The 19,078-nt window shown below is 56.1% G+C and overlaps 1 protein-coding gene across 19 annotated transcripts in view; it reads left to right on the top strand.

The window, feature by feature from the left end:
- The window catches only part of ARHGEF10L (Rho guanine nucleotide exchange factor 10 like), a 168,767-nt gene that overhangs the window by 63,833 nt on the left and 85,856 nt on the right, over positions 1-19,078 (top strand). For 9 of the 19 annotated variants that reach the window (XR_010837194.1, XM_067016341.1, XM_067016338.1 and 6 more), the window contains 4 exons: positions 6,655-6,746; positions 8,540-8,623; positions 12,375-12,547; positions 17,347-17,463. Coding sequence is in view for 18 of the 19 variants with exons in the window: in XM_067016341.1 (XP_066872442.1) it covers positions 6,655-6,746; positions 8,540-8,623; positions 12,375-12,547; positions 17,347-17,463 (466 nt within the window). In the remaining variant the exon portion in view is untranslated. The remainder of the gene's footprint in view (positions 1-6,654; positions 6,747-8,539; positions 8,624-12,374; positions 12,548-17,346; positions 17,464-19,078) is intronic. The other 10 variants (XM_067016382.1, XM_067016396.1, XM_067016373.1 and 7 more) reach the window with 3 other exon arrangements.

Raw genomic sequence — 19,078 nt, 5'->3', positions numbered from 1 at the left:
CTGTAAAGTGGAGGCTAAATGAGATGTGAGGACCGGATGCTCTGTCAGCGAGCTGCTCTTATGACTGTCCTCAAAGGGTGTGGGTCTGCCTGGAGCAGGACTCCACAGGGCACAAGGGACCCCGCGCTGGCCAATCTGTCGCTCAACGTTGCCTGGGATGCGTTTTCCTTCTCCCTTTCTTTCTTTCTTTTTTTCTAATAGTCATGCATGTTTATGATAGAAAAATTGGAAAGTACAGAAAATGATAGACTAAAAGCAACCTTTAATTCTATCACTGTGTGTTCCAGCTTCCTTGCTATAGAAGTATACATATGTATATATATCATATCAATATATATCATCTGTTTTATAGAATTGTGGTTTTATTGCACATGCTATTTCCCAGCTCACCCTTTGACCTAATTGCATAGGGTGAGCATTTTACCATGGGAACTTCTGCAACACCCCACAAGGCTCTTGATAAGTTATTGCTGGGGGAACAGTGCCTGTCCTGGGTCTGACTGCTGAGCCTGGGCCCCTCGAGATGACGGGAGGGAGGTGTGTGCACCACAGAGCAGAAGGCCGAGGTGGGGTCTGGCTTATTGTCTGTGGCTGTGGGGAAGGATGGTTCCCCGGGGGCCTCGATGCTCGCTCCCCACCGAGGACTGTGTTATAGATATCAAGTCAGGGTCCCCTCCTCCGACTTCCCTGGGGGCTCCTCCCCACTCTGCTCATTCAGTAAGCGGATTTGTGACCATGTGGGGGATGGCACAGGACAAACACACCGGGGCCCAGAACCGTTCCGTATGTGAGGGGTGGCCGGGCTCCGTGTGAAGAGGCGAGTGCAGACAGGGACCCCGTTAGTTGGAGGAGGGGTGGAGGGGAAGGAGGGGGAAGGGAAACAGTGCACGGGGGGTATCTATCGTGGGCCAGACCCTCTGCTAAGAGTCTCACAAGCCTTTATTTACTCCTTCCTGGAACCCTAAGAGGGAAGTATTATTGCTCCATTTTACAGATATGGAAACTGAGGCACAGAGAGGTGCTAAGTGCCTTATCTGCGTTATCTCATTTAATCCTCACGGCAGGAAGTAGAGTGATTATTCATCCTGTCCCTCAAGTGGCAGAGCTGCGATCTTATCCCGGGTCTGTTGGCTCTGGAGCATATGTCCATTCCCACCCTAAGCCCAAGATTCCCCCGTTCTCAACCCTGGCTACACATTGGAGCCAGCAGGGAGCTTTAAAAACAACAATGCTGGACCCCTCCTGACCGATGGGTCAGAATCACTGGGGCAGGGGCTCTGGGTCTGTATCTCTGAGGAGCTTCCCAGGTGACTGCCGCGGGCAGCTGCTTCGAATCCTCCTGCCAGGCCATCTTATGCGGCATGTGGAACTTCCCCAACCAGGGATCGAACCTGTGCCCCTTCAGTGGAAGCGCAGAGTCTTAACTACTGGACCACTAGGGAAGTCCTTCTTTTTTTTTTTTTTTTTTAAATCCTTATTAGAGTACAGTTGATTTATAATGTTGTGTTAGTTTCAGTTGTATAGCAAAGTGAATCAGTTACACATATACATATATCTACTCTTCTAAAGATTCTTTTCCCATATAGGTCATTACAGAGTATGGAGTAGAGTTCCCTGAGCTATACAGTAGGTCCTTATCAAGTATCTGTTTTTTTTTTGTTTTTTTATTTTTATTTTTTTTTTTGTGGTATGCGGGCCTCTCGCTGTCGTGGCCTCTCCCGTTGCGGAGCACAGGCTCCAGATGCGCAGGGTCAGCGGCCATGGCTCACGGGCCCAGCCGCTCCGCAACATGTGGGATCTTCCCAGACCGGGGCACGAACCCGTGTCCCCTGCATCGGCAGGCGGATTCTCAACCACTGCGCCACCAGGGAAGCCCAAGTATCTGTTTTATATATAGTAGTGTGTATATGTCGATCCCAGTCTCCCATTTTATCCCTCCCCCCTGCCCCCTTTCTGGCTTTAATATGCTATATGAACTAGAAAGTGGCCAGGGCTGAAGAGAAAACTGGCAGCAGGCTTAATCCGGGCTTGATGTTTTTGCCTTTCTTTTGTGTCTCTTGGATTTGGGGATAGTGGTAGTGGTGCTGGTGGGGAATTTCTCGAGGGGAGCGGTGCTCTTGAGTCGGGCCATCCTGGGCAAGCCGTGCTGTCCCAGCCCTCGGTCTGCTGCAGATTGGGTTTTACTCGAGGCCTTATAAGGCTCATGTTATTCTGGTCCTTTCAATTCCCAAAGGTGGAATTCTTTTCTCTGTCATAGTTTTCATACCTTGTCCTGGAAAAGGCGTCGGGAATACCGTGTGTGCGCTCGTGCACACACACGCACAGACACACACACAGCCAGCCAGCCAGCCAGCCAGCCAGGGATCCTCTGACCATACTGGTTTTGGGGGTCTTCTCTCTGGTAACTCACACTGTGTAGCCTCTGGGAAGGGACCCTGTGGAATCTGCCCAGCAACCGGGCCCAGCAGCAGCAGGGGCAGGGGTGCTGCCATTCTCGGAGTGGGGCTTCTTGTCTTTAAAAGAGGCTGGGGGGCGGGGGCATCCATCATCACTGAGTGTCCTCGTGTGAAGGGGCTGACGGAACGGGGTGACCAGGCCAGAGCAGGTCCCTGCTGTCACAAGACACTCACTCCCCTTTTGCCCCCGGCATGTCCCTGGAGAGAGAGACAGGAGGTGAGCTCAGAAGTCCACCCCTCTGTGGTGGACTCCTGGTGTACTTGACCTCAGTCTGGTCGGTGAACGCTGCCATGGGGGGGCCTCCTCTTCTTTGCCCAGCTTCTCGTTCTCTGTTCCTCTCCACCGACTTGGCTCCTTTTCTTGGCATTCGAGTGGCGAGTGGCCGTGGCCTCACTTTGTAAGACGGTGTCATCTTAGTGGCTGGCCTTTCTTGCATGTGCAAGCTGAGAGGAATTAGAAGTGCAGGAAGCTCAGATAAGGGCGAGATAATTGGCCTCTTATTGCTTTTTTATGGCTCTTTCATTATCTGAAACCTTTGGGGAGGCTCCAGGAGTGTTTGCTCACAAGGAGAATTAGATTTTCCAGCCAGGCAGCAGCTGGGAGAGGCTGCCCCTGGGTGGGCTCAGGGTGGGTCAGTGGCCTTGGCAGGCAGCTAGAAGGGCCAGGGAGGGAGGCGGCACCCCCAGCCTCATTTCTTGCCATGCCCACTGCTTCCCTGGCCTGGGAGGCTCCTCCCCCTCCCGTCTGCCTAGGGAACACCTGCTCCGGCCTGAGGGCAGCAGAGGTGGTGTCAAAAGCAAGGCTGTGCAGGCAAAGTGCAACTCTGCCACTTGCTGGCCAGGTGATTCGGGGCAAAGTAGTTGCCAATTCTGAACCTCACCTTCCTCATCTGTAAAATGGTCACAATAAGACATACACTTGTCCTCAAGCACTCTGCCTAGGGCTGGCGCAGAGAAGATACCAGCAAAGTGCAGGGCAGGGGTGCTGGTGGTCTCCAGCCAAGTCTGGGAAGACCTGTCCATGCACGGGCACTGGCCTCTTCCCTCCCTTGGGGCCCCCGGTGTCTCTGCTTGTCTCAGCCATTGAGGCACTCAGGGCGGGCATAAAGGTGACTGCTCTGCTATGTGATCCCTGCTCCCCCGCCCAGGAAGCCAGGACCGGTACCTCGGTGGCTGCTCAATAGAAGCACGAGCCCAGACTAGCTTCTCTAGTCGTGCCGGTGGCTTAGAGCCATGCTGTCCTGTTCAGGGGCCGCTAGCCACATGTGGCTGTTTAAAATTAAATTACTCAAAATGAAATACAATGAAAAAATAAGTTCACTGTATTTTGGTAACGTGCAAACCAGAGGCTCATATTTTCACCCCCATCCTGGCTTTTAGTATGTCACAGCAGTTCCAGATCCCTTCTAAAGCTGTCTGACCTTACCCCCAAATGCCCATCCCGCCTCGATGTCACCTTTAGAGGTTACCCGGGACCTTCTGGGGTGTTCACTGGTTGAAACGCACCTCAGCCTTGGAGCTGGTGTCACGATTTCTCCTGGACAGAGACTCGAACATGCATCTCTGACTATGCCAAGAGCTCTTTCTCTCTTTCCTTTTTAAAAACATGGTTGGGAGAGTAGTCGAGCGAGGTGCAGTGATGATGTGACACAGCGAATCTGTGATGTCGGTGAATGTTTGAATGCGGGTTCCCTACTTCCACATGGTCTGGTGGAAGAAGCAGACTCTGCAGGCGGGCAGCCTGGGCTGCAGATCCCAGCTCCCTCTGATCAGCCGAGTGACTTCAGTAGAGTCAGTCCTCAAGACTTCGTGAGCCTTAGTCTCCGCATCTTAGAATGAGGACGACACTGCCCTACCTCACGTGTGCTGTTGTGTAGTGAAATATGCAAATAGAGGTAAAGCCGGCAGCAGCACCTGGCGCTTTCTTTCAGTAGTCACCAGTTGTCATGGTAGCAAAGCAAACTTTAAAACCAAATTCTGCCAAACTCTCATGTCAACTCCCGCTGGAATGATTTGGCTCTGTGCGAGCAGTTCTGAGTGGCTGGACTCAGCACCTTGAAGCCGCGTCTCCAGGTTGAGAAGGTGGTGACTCGGAAGCGCTGTTAGGGATTGGAGCTCAGGTGGTTTCAGGCCAGCACCCCTCCTGGTCCAGACCAGCCCTGTCCCCTCTTGGCCTTTACTTCCCGCTGATGGAAAGCGTTACCCCAGGACTGAAACGTGCCCCTCACCCCCCCCCCCCCCCCCCGGCGACACTGCTGACTTCTGGCAGTAAAATTGGAGCTGAGTCTTGCTTCTCCAGTAGTGCTGGTGGCTTCGGCCTGTGCTGTCCTGTTGGGGGGGCCACTAGCCACATGTGGCTATTTAAAATTAAATGACCTAAAATGAAATAAAATGAAAAGTGAAGTTCCTTAGCCACACGAGTTCCATTAGCCACCTTCCAAGTGCTCCGTAGCCACACGTGGCTCACTGGACAGCACAGACGTGGCATGTTTCCATCGTCACCGCCGTCCTTGCTCTGTTACCTGAGACGCAGTCCTGAGAGCCCAGCTTAGGGGCCCAGCAGGCTGGCTTCACCGTCTGGCTCTGCCACTCACAGGCCGGTGATCTTGGGCAGGTTCCTCTGGCCGCCACCTGCCGAGTGGGAAGGATGCCAGGATCTACCTGTCAGTGCTACTGGGAAGGCGCTGAAAGGAGGTGTTCCACACTCACTATCCTCCCTCCCCTCTCCCTGCACTTCCAGGTTGTCATCTCCCCCTCCTCCTCCCCTCCCTCCCTTCCCCCCCTTCCTCCCCCCCTCCCCCTCCCCTCCCCTCCCCCTCCCCCTCCCCCTCCCCTCCCCTCTCCCTCCCCTCCTCCCCCTCCCCTCTCCTCCCCTCCCCCTCCCCCTCCTCCCCTCCCCCTCCCCCTCCTCCCCTCCCCCTCCCCCTCCTCCCCTCCCCCTCCCCCTCCTCACCTCCCCCTCCCCCTCCTCACCTCCCCCTCCCCCTCCTCACCTCCCCCTCCCCTCCCCCTCCTCCTCCTCTGTTAAGGGCTTATGTGCTGGCAAGTTCAAGTCAATTCTTCATAACAGTGGCTGCTGCCTTGGACAGTAGAAGGCCTCTATCCTCTGGGTTGCCAGATGTGGCTTCTTTTTTTTTTTGAGCATGGGCTTTAAAAAAAAAAACCCCAAACCTCTCACTTTGGGATAGTTTTAAATTTACAGGGACGTTGTAAAGGTAGCACAGAGTTCCATATACCACCTCGTCCTGTTTTGCCCATTGTTAACATCTTACATGACCACGGGATATTTATCAAAACTAAGAAACCAACGTTGGTACATTACCATTCTCTGAACTCCTGACTTTATCTGGATTTCATCAGTTTTTCTGCATATGTTCCTTTTCTGTCCCAGGATCCCATCCAGGACCCACATGGCGTTCAGTTGTCATTTACACTGCTCTGCTCTGTGACAGTTCCTCAGTTTTGTTTTTCATGATCTTGAGAGCGTTGAGGAGTAGTGGGCAGGTGTTTTATAGCATGTTCCCCCATCTGGGATTGTTTGGTGTTTTTCTCATGATTAGCCTGGGGTTATGGGCTTGGGGTAAGAATCCCACAGAAGTGAGCACCCTTTCATCACGTCATATCTGGATGTGCCCGAGTGACGGCACTGGGGGTGCTCACTTGACTGCGTGGTTAAGGTGGTGTCTGCTGTTTCTCCACTGCTTTCCCTTTGCTTCTCTGCTCTTGGGAAGCGTGTCTCTGGTCCAGCCCATCCTCAAGTGTGTGTGGGAATTAAGCCCTGCCTTCTGTGCGTGGTCTTGTGAAGCTTTGCAGGTGCTTGTCTCTCAGACGCAAGGCCCCCCAGTCCTCTCCTCCATTTTGCATGTGGAGACTGGGGAGATGGAGATTCCCACTGAGTCTGCCCTGGAGGAGGAGAGACAGGGTGCCCTGGCCTGGAGAGCATCTGATCCTTATCGCTTATCACCGTGAATAGTTTGACCTTTATGCTCTTGTAAAGCAGCAGGTGGGCCTTACAGTGCCTTCTAAAGGTGAGGAAACCAAGAGGGGAGGGGGCTTGTCCAAGTCCAACCCAGCTGTGGTCTCCCCAGCTTGGCCTTGGGGGCAAGTGGTCCTGTCACCTGGTGAGGGGCTGTCTGACGCTTCAAGGAACCAGCTGTCCCATCCTCCTGGCTCACTGGCCCTGCTTCTCTGCCCGCAGGGGGCTGGCTGTGGTGAGCAATGGGGATGCCGTGGACACAGCTTTCCCTGGGGTCCGGCACTCCAGCTGGAGACGGAAGAGCTCCCGTCGCAGTAAGTCCCCCGCATCCCCCCCGGCCCCCCAGGTCTCTGCCCCAGGAGGTTGGTGTCAGGATAGCCTCCTCTCCTCTAGGCTGAGAGAGCTGATGTGGGCTCCTGCGAGCCTAGGGGTTGTCCTTGCTGCATGGCTGCTGTGGGCTTGGAGGCAGCTCTGAGGTGGACCGGCCCCTGCCCACCCTTGAGAGTTGCCCCCTTTGCCACCTGATGTGAGTCGTGATCCAAGAGTAGATCACACATTCAGCTGCTCATCTGTCCCCCAGATACCTCCCAAGCTCCTACAGCGGGCCAGGGTGGTCTGGGTGGTGGGTATACGCTGGTGACCAAGATGAGGTCCCTCTGGCAGCAGAACCAGACACATAGGCAGGTGGTTACCATGCAGAGAGCAGGTGCTGGGATGGGGGGGTGGGAGTTGGGAGAGCCCATGAGTCCCGAGGCAGAGAGTGAAGGAGCAGGGGTCGGGGCAAGAGTGTCTAGGCTGAGAGGGCAGCCTGTGCCAGAGCCCAAGGGCGAGGGAATGCCTGGCACCTCGGAAGCAGTGAGCCTTGGTGTGGTGGAGGGGAGGGTCTAAGGGGTAAGCAGGGCCAGGTGAGGCTGCCGTCTCCCCAGTGTGTGGGGGGTGTGTGTGTGGGGTGCCAGAGTGTGTGTGGGGTGCCCTAGGAGGCCGTGCTTTCCCAAAAGTGACAGTGAGCCATAAGAGGCCAAGAGGAAGCCATAGACCACGTCTGCATTTTGGCCCCATCAGTGATGCTCTGAGACAAGGTGGTGGGCTGGAGGCTGTCCAGGGGAGGGAGGCTGATGGCTGGAGCCAGACACCTGGAGAGAGGTGGGCAGGTCTGAGCCATGTGGGAGGCAGAATCTGTGTGGGTGGGGAGGGGGCAGTGAGGCTCCTACAGGGCTCTGGGGGCCCTGGGACCGCAGGGAGCAATGAACGCAGTTAGGAACGGGGACTTCAGAGTCCATCTGGTCCTCTGTCTTCCTGGAAGGCCTGTGGGCGTGAGGACAGGCTACCATCAGGGGTGGGGACTGGTTTTCCAAACCCTCGCTCTGCTGGGGCCACATGCCCCTAGAGAGGGCAGAGACTGGGCACACAGTTATGGGGGGGAGACCTCTTTAAATATTCCAGCTTAGGAGCTGCTAACATGGACAGGATGTGCTCTCTGCCCTGCTCATAGCACACCCAGCAAAATGTTAGGGGACTGATGTGCTCATTTGCAGAATTTTTTTTTTTTTAACCAATCAGGACCCCGCTGGCTGAGTTTGGGGGGACTCTCCTTTAACCCCACTCTCCAAATCCATTCCCCCACTCCCTGCCGTATCCTGTGCTCATTAGATACGGCTGTCTTGCCCTCCCCCGCCTCTGGGTGGGGGGTGAATCCTTTTGGGGTAGTCCTGGGGGCCTGGGCGGCTGAAGAGGCTTCCGGGCCCTGGGGCACAGGTGCTGGCTTTGCTTCATGCTCCCTGCAGGTGCCATCAGTCAGAGGGGCAGGCCTGCAGGCGCCGGGCGGGCGGGCGGGGGTGGGGGGTGGCGGTGTGCCGCAGTCACTGGGAGGGCGCCTTGGAGGGGCTGGGGAGCGGGAAGAGGCAGCGGAACCTGCGTCCTCTCAGAGCAGTGGCGGGCAGGGGCTCCCCAGGGGCTGGGCTGCAGGATGCTGGCCCGCTGAGCCGCGGGGATGCGGGCGGGCTGGCGCAGGGAGCCTGCCAGCTGGTGCAGTCCTGATGTCAGTCTGGCAGCCGCCCTGGGCCACCACAGCCTCCTTCGTGCTCTTTTCCTCTCCCTTCTCTCCCAGTCGACCGGTTTACTTTCCCCGCCCTGGAAGAAGATGTGATTTACGACGACGTCCCCTGCGAGAACCTGGACGCCCATCAACCCGGTAAAGCCTCTTTCAGGCGTCCAGCTTCTCTCCGGACAGAGGAGGGGTGGGAGGCGCGGCGGGAGGGCGGGGCCTGGGGAGGGTCTCTCCTTCCACTTCCTCCCCGGCCCCACCCAGTCCATGGCCCCTCCTTCTTGCTTTTAAAAAACCACTGCCGTATTCCCAGGAGAGTCAGGAGATGGCTGAGGGCGTGGCCAGGCTGGGGCTGGGGCGGGGTTTGGGCTTCATGGGGCGGGGTTAGGGCTTCATGGGGAGGGGTTAACGCTTCAAGCGCAGGGGTATGCTGGGCTGTGGGTCCCCAGGCAAATCACTCACTTTTCCAAGCCTCCATTCCTCCTGAAAATGGGTTAATAGTCCAGACTTGCTGAATGGTGAAGCAGAGAAAGCCTGGGAGCCCTGCTGTAGGGCCAGGCCCGTGGGGTGCTGGGAAGGCGGGGAGATTGGGGCCGCAGAGGAGAAACAGGGTGGAGGAGGGTGAGTGCTGCTGGAACTGGGCCTACATACTCACCTAGCTGAAAGGAGGACTACCCAGAGAGGAGGGATATTTAATATCCATTCACAGTAAGAGCCGGCTTTGCTTAAACACGTTTTGTTTTCATGGTTTATCTCCTGTAATCTGCTTTAAAACTTTGACTTAGGGTATTGACTTCCTTATTCTTCAGAGGAGGAAACTGTAGAGGCAGAGCTGGGATTCGAACCTGGGTCATTCTGACTCCAAGTCCAGTGCTCTGTCCCCTCCCCCCCCCAAAAGGACTTGGGTGGCATTTTATGAAAGATGAAACGCATTTGCTTCCCCTATTCAGTCAACCCCGTGAGGTCAGTAGGGCGGGGCCTATGGCTCCAGTTGACAGTCACATCAGAGAGTTTAAGCCACCAGCCCCAGATCACGCAGCCAGAATTTGAATAGACATCTGCTGGACTCTGCTTTTTCTACAACACTGTTCTGCCTGTCTTCAGGGGCTCCCCATCTAGTGGGGGAAACAGCCCCTGCATTTGAGCTCCTAGTCTGACAGGGGCGACTGTAAGCGTCCTGGGGCAGCATACGGTCCAACGGGAGAGACACACAGACAGCATGACAAGGCCCGACGTCCCCCGGGGGCACACTCCTGACACTGGTCCCAGGAGCAGGGCAGGTGGACCCATGATCCACCCATCCATTTAACAAGCCCCGGAGGAGCCTGGAACCCATTCCTGCTTGTAGCTCATGGGAATCCGGGAGAGTGGGAAAGGGGGGCTGGATGAAGGTCCTAGAGCCAGGAGATTGGAGTGGCCTGAGGCCATTATTTGACCCCTTTGGCCTGTTCTCCCGCCTGAATCCAATCAAGCCACTAATCACCTGGTCACAGTCCTCACTGGGCACCCTCGGGTCCCCAGGGTGTGGGGATATGGCATGTCCTGCGGTTTACCCTGAGGTGGGCAAGAGCAGGTGACCTGGGAGCCAGTTGAGCCGCCAGCTGAGGACCAGGACCCCTGCCCTGAGACCCCCCACTCTCTCTCGGGGCTGTGGGAGGGTTGAGCCGGCGAGGCTGGGCCCAGCCCTCAGCAGGTGCGCCCCGCGAGGAGCGCTGTGAGCGTCACGCCTGCCAGGGCCCCCGCACTGACCTGCACGGCCTGTGGGCGCGGCTGGCGCTCGGTCGGGAGGTTGTCCGCGGAGGTGCAGGCCGCACAGGCCAGTGGACCCACACGGCCCTGGGCTTTCATCCCGGCTCTGCCATCCATCAGGGCACAGCGCTCTGTGCTTTGGGCCTTGGCTTCTTTGTATGAAATCAGAATATCGTCCTGACCTCACAGGACTTTGGGGAGGGTCATGCCGCAAAACTTCTGGTTAATCTCTCTGGCCTCAGTCGGTGCATCTGTAAAACCGGGCAATGCTAGCTTCCTCCTTGGGTTGTGCGGAGGATGCCGTGAGATAGTTGATGTAGACCACTGAGTGGGTGGTGGTAAGTGCTTTGAAAGGGGAGCCATGTTCCTGAGCATTAGTGAAGCCTGTGGCCCCAGCAGGCAGTGTGGGGGGCAGCGGGGACCAGGCCACTGTGAGGCCTCTGAAGGGTCAGGAATCTGGTGACACTGTCTCCGCTGGAGAGAGTATTTCTGGACGAGCCCACGGGGTCGTCAGCACGGCAGTGCCTCTGTGGAAGGCAGCAGGGTGAGTGGATGGAGCCCCCTCCCCGCTCACTGCCTGACTTTGGGCAAGCACATGTCTTCTCTGGGCCCCATTTTCTCATCTGTCTGATGGGAGGTGGTGATAATTTCCGGCCCCACAGGGCTGCTGGGAGAATCCAGCATGTAGATGTAGGTGGGCGGGGCCAGAAGTCAGGGGAAGTAGATGCCGCGTGGTTCTTCCTCTGGGGCAGCCCCAAGAACTGGGCTCTGCCCCTCGACTCACGGGTTGTGGGGCCTCCACTGCAGTAATAGGACAATCAGCCCAGCCTTGTGAAGGTCACAGCCTGGTCACCAGCTGCTCTACTCCCTGGAGATGTTAGTCACTATCATCTTTTGCTGAAAAATAACCCCGTGCTTCCTTCTGATCCTGGGACCTGAGTCTCCAGCTAAGCCCCAATGTGTCTGTTTTGCTCTTTGGCTGAAGATCTTCCCCGACCCCTCACCCCCCGGCTTTCCCGTGCGGGGGAGGTGGAGGCTTGGGGTCAGTATGGAGACCTTCAAGCCCACCCAGAGCCCCCCGCGAGTGAGGATCAGCTGCTCTTTGCTGAGCGCCTGCCATGTGCCAGGCTCTTGGCTAAGAGCTTTTTGTGCAAATGTTATATTTACTCCACCTTTCAGCTCATTATCCCCATTTTGTAGAGAGGGCTCCAATAACCAAAGTTCTTCGCTCTTTAGAACGCGTGGTTTCTGAGCAGATTTTTTTTTTTTTTTCTTTAAACCCATCTCAGTGCCATATTTTGTCTGTGTTAACGAAAAGCATTTTCACCTTTGTGCACTTTTTTGGAGTCTGGCCTTACTTTTGTGAGGCCTGCAGTTCAGTTATTCTCCAGGTAACAGCCCAGGAAGTGAAGCTCAGAGGTGAAGGTGAGGCCGAGAGCTCCCAGAGGTGGAGCTGGGGCCAGGGCTGGGACCCCGTGTTCTGGGCCCGGGAAACTGGCTTCCCCACCTCAGTCTAGAAACAGCATCTCAAACCCGAGTTGACAGGGACCCCAAGAGTGCCCGGCCCTGGTGGCACCTGTCCCTCCAGGCCAGTGGACTGTCAGGTCTCTGTCCCCCAGTTTACTGTTCAAGGCATTTCCTGTGGGGCCCGGGAAGAAAAGGGAACGTTCCTGGATGCTGGGCCAGGCGCGCCCCCTACTGGACCATCCTGGACCCTCACGGGGAACTCAGATTTGGGGTGAGGGATCTGAGTCATTCAATGCTCCGGTCCATCTTCATTTTCCCCCCTAGGATTCTGAGGCCAGAGCTGAGGGCCTGAGTCAGGACTTGGTCTTAGGGCTTCTCTTTTTCTCTAAAAAATGCCACAGAAGCCCCAAATGAGCATTCAGATCCTAGCAAGGTGATGTGGATAGGGGAAGTTGTTGAGCTGGCTGTGTGCCAGGCACATTTCTTGTGCTTCTGCACTTTTCACGTCCTCCTCACTCTGCGGGGTGGATGTCGTGTTCTCACTGCCTCCTGCTTATGGACCGGGAAGTGGAGCTGAAGGTCCACGTTGACCCACGCCCCCACCTGCCCTCCTGGGTTCAGAAATTGGGGCTGGTGGGCTTGGCCTCAGGGCCTCGGCTCACCAGCCCTGTCTCTTGGCCAGCAGGGGCAGAGAGGAACCTGCTCTACGAGGATGTGCACCGGGACGGGGCACCCCGGGAGACGGAGGACCTAGGCTGGAGCTCCAGTGAGTTTGAGAGCTACAGCGAGGACTCCGGAGAGGAGGCCAAGCCGGAGGCGGAGCCCGCCAAGCACCGAGTGTCCTTCCAGCCCAAGGTGAGGGGGAAGGCGTCTCGCACCCCAGCCAAGGCACCTGCGAGTGGGGTGGTGAGGGCCAGGCCCGAGACTCGTACCTAAACCTCAGTGGTTCCCAGGAATGTATGGTGAGGGAGGGAGAAGTGGCCCAAGTAATCCTGAGACAGGAAGTGACCCACCGCATTGCTGATTGGCCGTGGAGAGCCCTAAACCTAGGATGGGCGTGGTTAGTGCCTGGCACAGGTGCTGCCCCTGCTCCAGGCCTGTGGCAGACCCGGCAATTGATGACGATTCTCACGGGCTCAGATCTGGCTTCAGAATCCTCCTCAACACAGTGCTTGGGCAGCCTAACCAATGGATTACAGTTGACTCATGGATCGAATCAGCTTGATCTCCCTGCCTCACAGGATGCTTCTCAGATCAATCCGAGACCCCCACAGCCCTCTGCCCTGGGGAAGTGAGCAAGCGGACTAAGTCAGAGGTGCCTGGAAGGCTTCTTTCCAAAGCCTTTCAAAGTGCCATCCATGCGTTGATGGCTTCCAGTGTTTCTGCCTGGAACAGAGTTCATTCTGCTGATTTCATGGAAGGAGCCACGGAAGCCAAGAGGAGGATGGATTGTTTGGTTCCTCCTTTTCTGTGACAGCCTTGCCTGTCCCATTTGCTCTCTAGAAGCCACCAGAAGGCAGGTTCTATCCATGCCGAGATTTGGGATTTAATGGGAGCAGCTTCTTAGAGACAGGCCCTGCCCGACCAGAGGTGACTGGGTCTCTGTAAGGTTCCTTTTGAAAAGACACAGGCAGGCAAGTGGGCTCAACCTGTCAGCCAGTCCTGCCTGCAGGTGGGGCAGGGACCAGGCAGGAGCCCCAGGCCCAGGCTGGATTACAGGGGCCTCCAACTCCCAAGTTTTTCTGAGTGCCTCCTGCCCCTTTCTGAGTTTGGGGATCCCTTCTGGGAGAGGGGCGCAGGCTAGAGCAGCACCTACACCTAAGAGTCTTCAGACAGACTTTACTCAGATGAAGAGGGCTCCCCAAGTCCTCAGGAAGCCTGGGGGCTGAGCAGGTCTCTCCTGAACCCGAGTCTCCTCTCGGCTGGGCCCCCATGGGCGGCGCCGCGGAAAACAGCCTTGACCTCCTGCTAGCAAAAAAAGTTAAGCATCTCTGACACTTACTCTGTGCCCAGTCCATATCTTAGGGTGTGGGTTGGGGTACAGGGGGACTGGAAGACCCAGCCCAGGCTTGGGGAACCTTTGTGATCTAGGAGGAGATACCTAATATGAAACGATTTGTTAAAAATGAAGAAAACATGCCTTTCTGTGAACACAAGCCCGTGTACCTATGGCCGCCTGCCCGACACAGGTGGGATCTGATGGGCCTAATCACAGGAAGCTTCCTTCCAAGAGAGGCGGGTTGGGAGCTGGGGTGCAGAAGCCAGAGGAGATGGGAATGGTGTCCCCACTTGGAGGAATGACCCAGGCGAAAGCCCAGGAACAGGCCTCTTCCTGCTTCTGTCCTTAGAAGGGGCAGCATGCTCTAGTTTAGGGGAGAGAGGGGGCTTTGGTTATGAAGGCGCCACGCGCCCTGGGTAGCCTCTGCATAGTGGGGCGGGACTCGTGTGTCCCAGCCCGGCTCTGGACGGTGTGAGCAGGTGGGACTCCAGGCCTGGGCCAGCCCTTGTCCTCAGCCTCTGCATGTCCCTCCTAATCTCCCACGGCCACTACCCCTGCCTCCTGCATTCTTGCTGGGGACCAAGAGGGAACCGTCAGCATCTCTCAGGGCAGGACGTGTGGGGGTGCTGAGTCTGGGCTCTCCCGTGGTGGTCCTCAGACTTGCACAGGCATCAGGGTCATGTGGGTAGTTGGTTGAAATCGCAGATGTCGGGGCCTCGCTCCCAGGTTCACGGTTTGGGTGGGGCCTGGCAATCTGCTTTTTAACAGCGCTCTGTCCTCCGGGGATGCAAGGGGCCCACAGGGCACCCTGAGAAATGCTGGGCGGGCCCTCACCTTGGCCTGGCTCCAGGGGTGGGGTCTCTGGGGGCTGCCCCTGGGCTTGTGTCCCGCACACCCTCAAGCTGGAGGCTTGGGACTCTTCCTCAGCAGACAGACGACATGCAGAGTTCTTGGAATTTCTGACCATGAGGACTTTTCTCTGGCCATGGGCCCAGGCCCACCTGTTCCCTGAACAGCAGGCTCCCAGGGATTGTAGGGGGGCATTTCCTCTGACACCCACCTCAGCCCCACCTGCAGGGCTTTGCCCTCCTGAGCTGCTTGGGGGTGCATCTGCTTCTACGCATCGTGCTGCAGCCGCTGCATGTTTCTGGTGCCACCGCTGCTTGCCTGTATGTAGTTTGTGCTGTGGCGCGTCGGGCAGCAGAGATCTGAGCAGAGTCGGGTCCTGTCCTTAGAGTCTAACAGGAGCCTGGCACCCTGTGCAGCTGCAAAAGAACTCGTGGAGCCCCTCCTGCAGGTGTTGACCAAGCCAGCCCTCAGTGGGCTGATTTTTGCCAAAGAAAATGACTGAGGGTCTGCAGAGGGACCTCCTAGGAGCACTTGACCCAGATGTGATCAGGAGCCTGATCCTGATTAACGAGGGCCTGCTGGTCGCCCCCCATGGTCAGTGGGATGATTTTTCCTTTTTTTTCCCCAGCTGTGAAATGGGCTCCACTGAACCTTTCCACTTTCTGATTGTGATCTCTTCATAATTAAGGTGACCGTGATCCGGTTGGCCAGGGGCCTGGGCAGCAATGCCAGCTCTGACCTCAGCTGGTTGACTCTGATCCGGCTAATTCTGCAGTTGACCTTCGAATCTAGTTCTTCGGACCCTGAGAGAGGCAGAGGCCCAGGTCCTTTATGATTTATCATGTCAGTCTTATTTTTTATTTATTTATTTATTTTCTGTGGTACACGGGCCTCTCACTGCTGTGGCCTCTCCTGCTGCGGAGCACAGGCTCCGGACGCGCAGGCTCAGCGGCCATGGCTCACGGGCCCAGCCGCTCCGCGGCACGTGGGATCTTCCCGGACCGGGGCACGAACCCGCGCCCCCTGCATCGGCAGGCGGACTCTCAACCACTGCGCCACCAGGGAAGCCTGATGTCAGTCTTATTTACAGATGAAACAGGACCCCAGTTTTTTGGGGAGTCTGAGTCACTCTCAGAAGGATCCCCGTCCTGCTACTTCTTTGTATAAGATAGAGAATATTTGCCCAGTGTGGTACAGCTGACAGAGCAGTTTCATTTTTTGTTCCTAATACCCTAGAGTGGTTGGTATTATTTGCCTTAAGAGTCTCATTTTGTTGATCAGGGAACCTACGTGACAGAAGCTCAGAGAGGTTGAATGATGTGGTGAGGGCCACACAGCAAGTAGGTGGTAGAACCGCAGCTCAACATCACATAGGATTGGAAAGAAAGTACCTTGTCCATCCGTTCATCCCGCCATCTGTCCATCCATCCATCCATCCATCCATCCATCCATCCATCCATCCATCCAATCAACTGTCCATCCATTCAACAAATATTGAGCATTTATTATTTGAAAGCTAGTCTAGTATCTAAAAAAGCTTCCATTTTTTTGAACACCCACTAAGCTCTGGGGTTTACATGCTTTGTCCGTTTAACCTTCTCAGATACTATGAGGTAGTTATTATTATGGCTGCTTTACCAGTGAGGAAGCTGTCACTCAGAGAGGGAAAGAGACTCTTCCAGCTAGTAAGCGGGGAGCAGCGATTGGAGTGTACGCCCACCTGCCTCTAAGCTCATGCTTTCGATTCCTCTGCTTGTCTGCTGTTCTACAAGTAGTCCTAGTCCTGGTCTTCTCTAGATTTTACCGAATATCACTATTGCTCCTGCAGTTCATGCATTTGAATGTCTGTCTGTCTGTCCATTTATCTGTCCATCTTCCCAGATAGTATGTAAGCCAGTCAGCCACCTGTCCCTCCCTCCATCTGTTCCCCCCTCGGTTCCTCCAGTGGGGTGCTCGAGCCAGCTCATCCTAGCTCACGAGAACCCAAGAACCAATTGTGCACATGCCTTTCCAACTTCCCGCTCGGTGATGTCACATTGGTGGTCTGAAATTGGCCGTGGTGGGCGTGTCCACACCGTGGAAATACCACAGAGCGGGGCTCTTTTTCCTGGAGAACCACTTGTTGAATATTTACCAGCACAGCACTGCTTCCATCCATCCGTGTTTTTATAAACTCATCTGACTGTCTCTTCATCTCTCTACCCATTTTCCCAGCTGTACAGTCATCCAGCTAAATTCATCCATTTGCTCACGCATCCATCCGTTTATCTGTCTGTCCACCCCTCTACGAGCCTGTCCGTCTACCCATCTGTCTACTGTCCATCCATCCAACCACCCCTCTCTGCATTCACCCATCTTTCTCATTTGCCCACCCACCCACTTATCCCCTTTTGCCCCATTCTACCCATCCGTCCACCCGCCATTCATCCATCTCGGAAACTTGCCAAGAACCTCTTATGTCGAGAGCCCCATGCCGGGCTCCTGGGATGGGGAGATGACCGAGACACAGTCCTTGTCCTCCGAGCACTGAGAGGGGGCCTGGGCTGTTCCCCTCCCACCCCTCCTCCCCAACAGCTACAGAGACCCAGCCCCCAGCTGCTTGGCATGTTGGGGTTGGATGCTGCTGGAGCTCGTTCCAGGCAGGAGCCTGGTGGTCCCCCGGTGCCCAATCCCATCTGCCCTGAGTTGTCTATCCACCGCCTCACCTGAGTCTCCTTTTTACTCTGTTGCCGGTGTTTTGTCTCCTACCCTCCCCGCCTGCTCCTCTCGCCTGCTGTCCTTCTGCCTGGCTGCTTGGGGGCTCCAGCTTTCTCCAGACCTGACTAGGCTAAAGGAGCGATGCGCCAGGACTAAGAGAGACATCTTGGCTTTAAGAGTTGGGGGGAGAGACATGCAGGAGCTGAAGCACAAGTACGATTATAAGGTATTGTCTGTCTGTCCCTTCAAGTCCTGGGGGCTCCCGGGGCCTTTCCTGCTGCTTCTGGGGCTGCAGGGGCGGGGCTGAGTCCCGGAGCTGCCTCGAGCCCTGGAACTTGGTGGCATCTTTCGTCGGCTGCGCGGGCTGATGCCAAAGGCTGGCTCGCTCCTGTCCATGTCCTCGCCTCTCTTTCTTCCCAACCTCAACTGACACCTTAACCGTTGATAAGAATTCCTGTGTGGGCTCTCAAACTTTAGGGCCCTCAGAGTCACCTGGGTGCTTTGAAAAATGCAGATTCCTGAGCTCCATCCCCCAGAGAGGCTGATTCTGCAAGTCTGAGCCAAGGCCTAGGTATCTATGAATTTGGTAACTATGGCAGGTGGGTTTGGGTCACACTTTGAAAAATATGAATGTCGGTGACATTGGACGTTCCTCCACCTCGGAGCTGTTCAGAGAGGTCCAGGGTAAGGAGGCCGGTAGGAGAAACCACAGTGCCTTCTTCTCAGATGGGACTCCATCTTCTGCATAAGGATGATGATATTGACAGCAGTAGCTTCCATTCATTGAGCACCTACTGTATGCTGTGGGCTTTGGAGGCCTGCAGGCCTGGATTTGAATGCCAGCCCCACCACCTCCTCGCTGTGTGATCCTGGGCAGGCCTCCTGACCTCTCTGAGCTTCAGTTTCCTTGCCTGTGAAATGGCGGCATGAACAGTACCAGCTCCCAGGGGGGATGTGAGCTCAGAACCGTCAGGTGCTTAGGGCCGCACCGGGCAGAGCCTAAGAGTTCAGTGGACGGTGACCATTACTACTTGTGTGCCTGACCGTTTTCTCCCTGAGACGCCCTGGGAGGCTGCTGTCTTACTGCTGTCATTCAGCATTAGTGAGGCCAGCAAGTGAGGCAACTGGCTGATGGTCACACCAGCGGTCAGCAGCAGAACTGGGGTTCAAGCCTGGGTCTGTGCAAGCCAGAGCCTGCCCGCCCTCTGTCCTGTAGCCCTGCCCATTTTCTCAGAACCGGAGGCCTCTCTGGAGGAGGCGGAGAGACCCCTTACAGTTTGCAAGGCCCTTATACGGACACCCTCTGAGAAGCTGCGGCCCAGGGAGGAGCAGGGAGCATGTGGAGGGTGGCATCGAAACCAGGGTGCTTTCCCCAGCCCGGCCCCTGAGTCGGCCCCCAGATCGGGCTCTGTCCTGAGTGCTGTGAGCCAGTGGAGGTGGCAGGTTGACCCGGGGACACCTTCCGGGTGTTCACCTGTTGCTCTTTTTTGGCCCAGGAAGGGTCTCTGATGGGTCCCCCGAATACCACTTTGGGGGTTCCTAGGACAGCCCCCCCCGATGGCTTTCTGCTGAGACAGGAACTGGGCTCCAGGACAGAGGTTTCCAGTCTGGGGGTCATGACCCCCTCAGAGGAGGATGAGCATCTTTGTATGGTTTCTGGGGTCGGGGGTCGAATGTCCCTCTCACTAGATTCTCACAGGTGTTTATGACAACCCCACCCACCTCTCTGAAAGGCCAAGAACTGTTGCTCTAGAATCATACCATTTAGAGGCAGGGAAGGGCCCGGGACTTCCCTTTCCCCTGCTGGCTGTTGGTTGTTTCCAGAAAGTCATCTTGTTCCT

The sequence above is a fragment of the Kogia breviceps genome, chromosome 1 (genome assembly GCF_026419965.1).
Source record: "Kogia breviceps isolate mKogBre1 chromosome 1, mKogBre1 haplotype 1, whole genome shotgun sequence".
Classification (NCBI taxonomy): Eukaryota; Metazoa; Chordata; class Mammalia; order Artiodactyla; family Physeteridae; genus Kogia; species Kogia breviceps.
The sequence above is the reverse complement of the archived record's forward strand: the minus strand, read 5'-3'. Positions and strand labels throughout refer to the sequence as shown.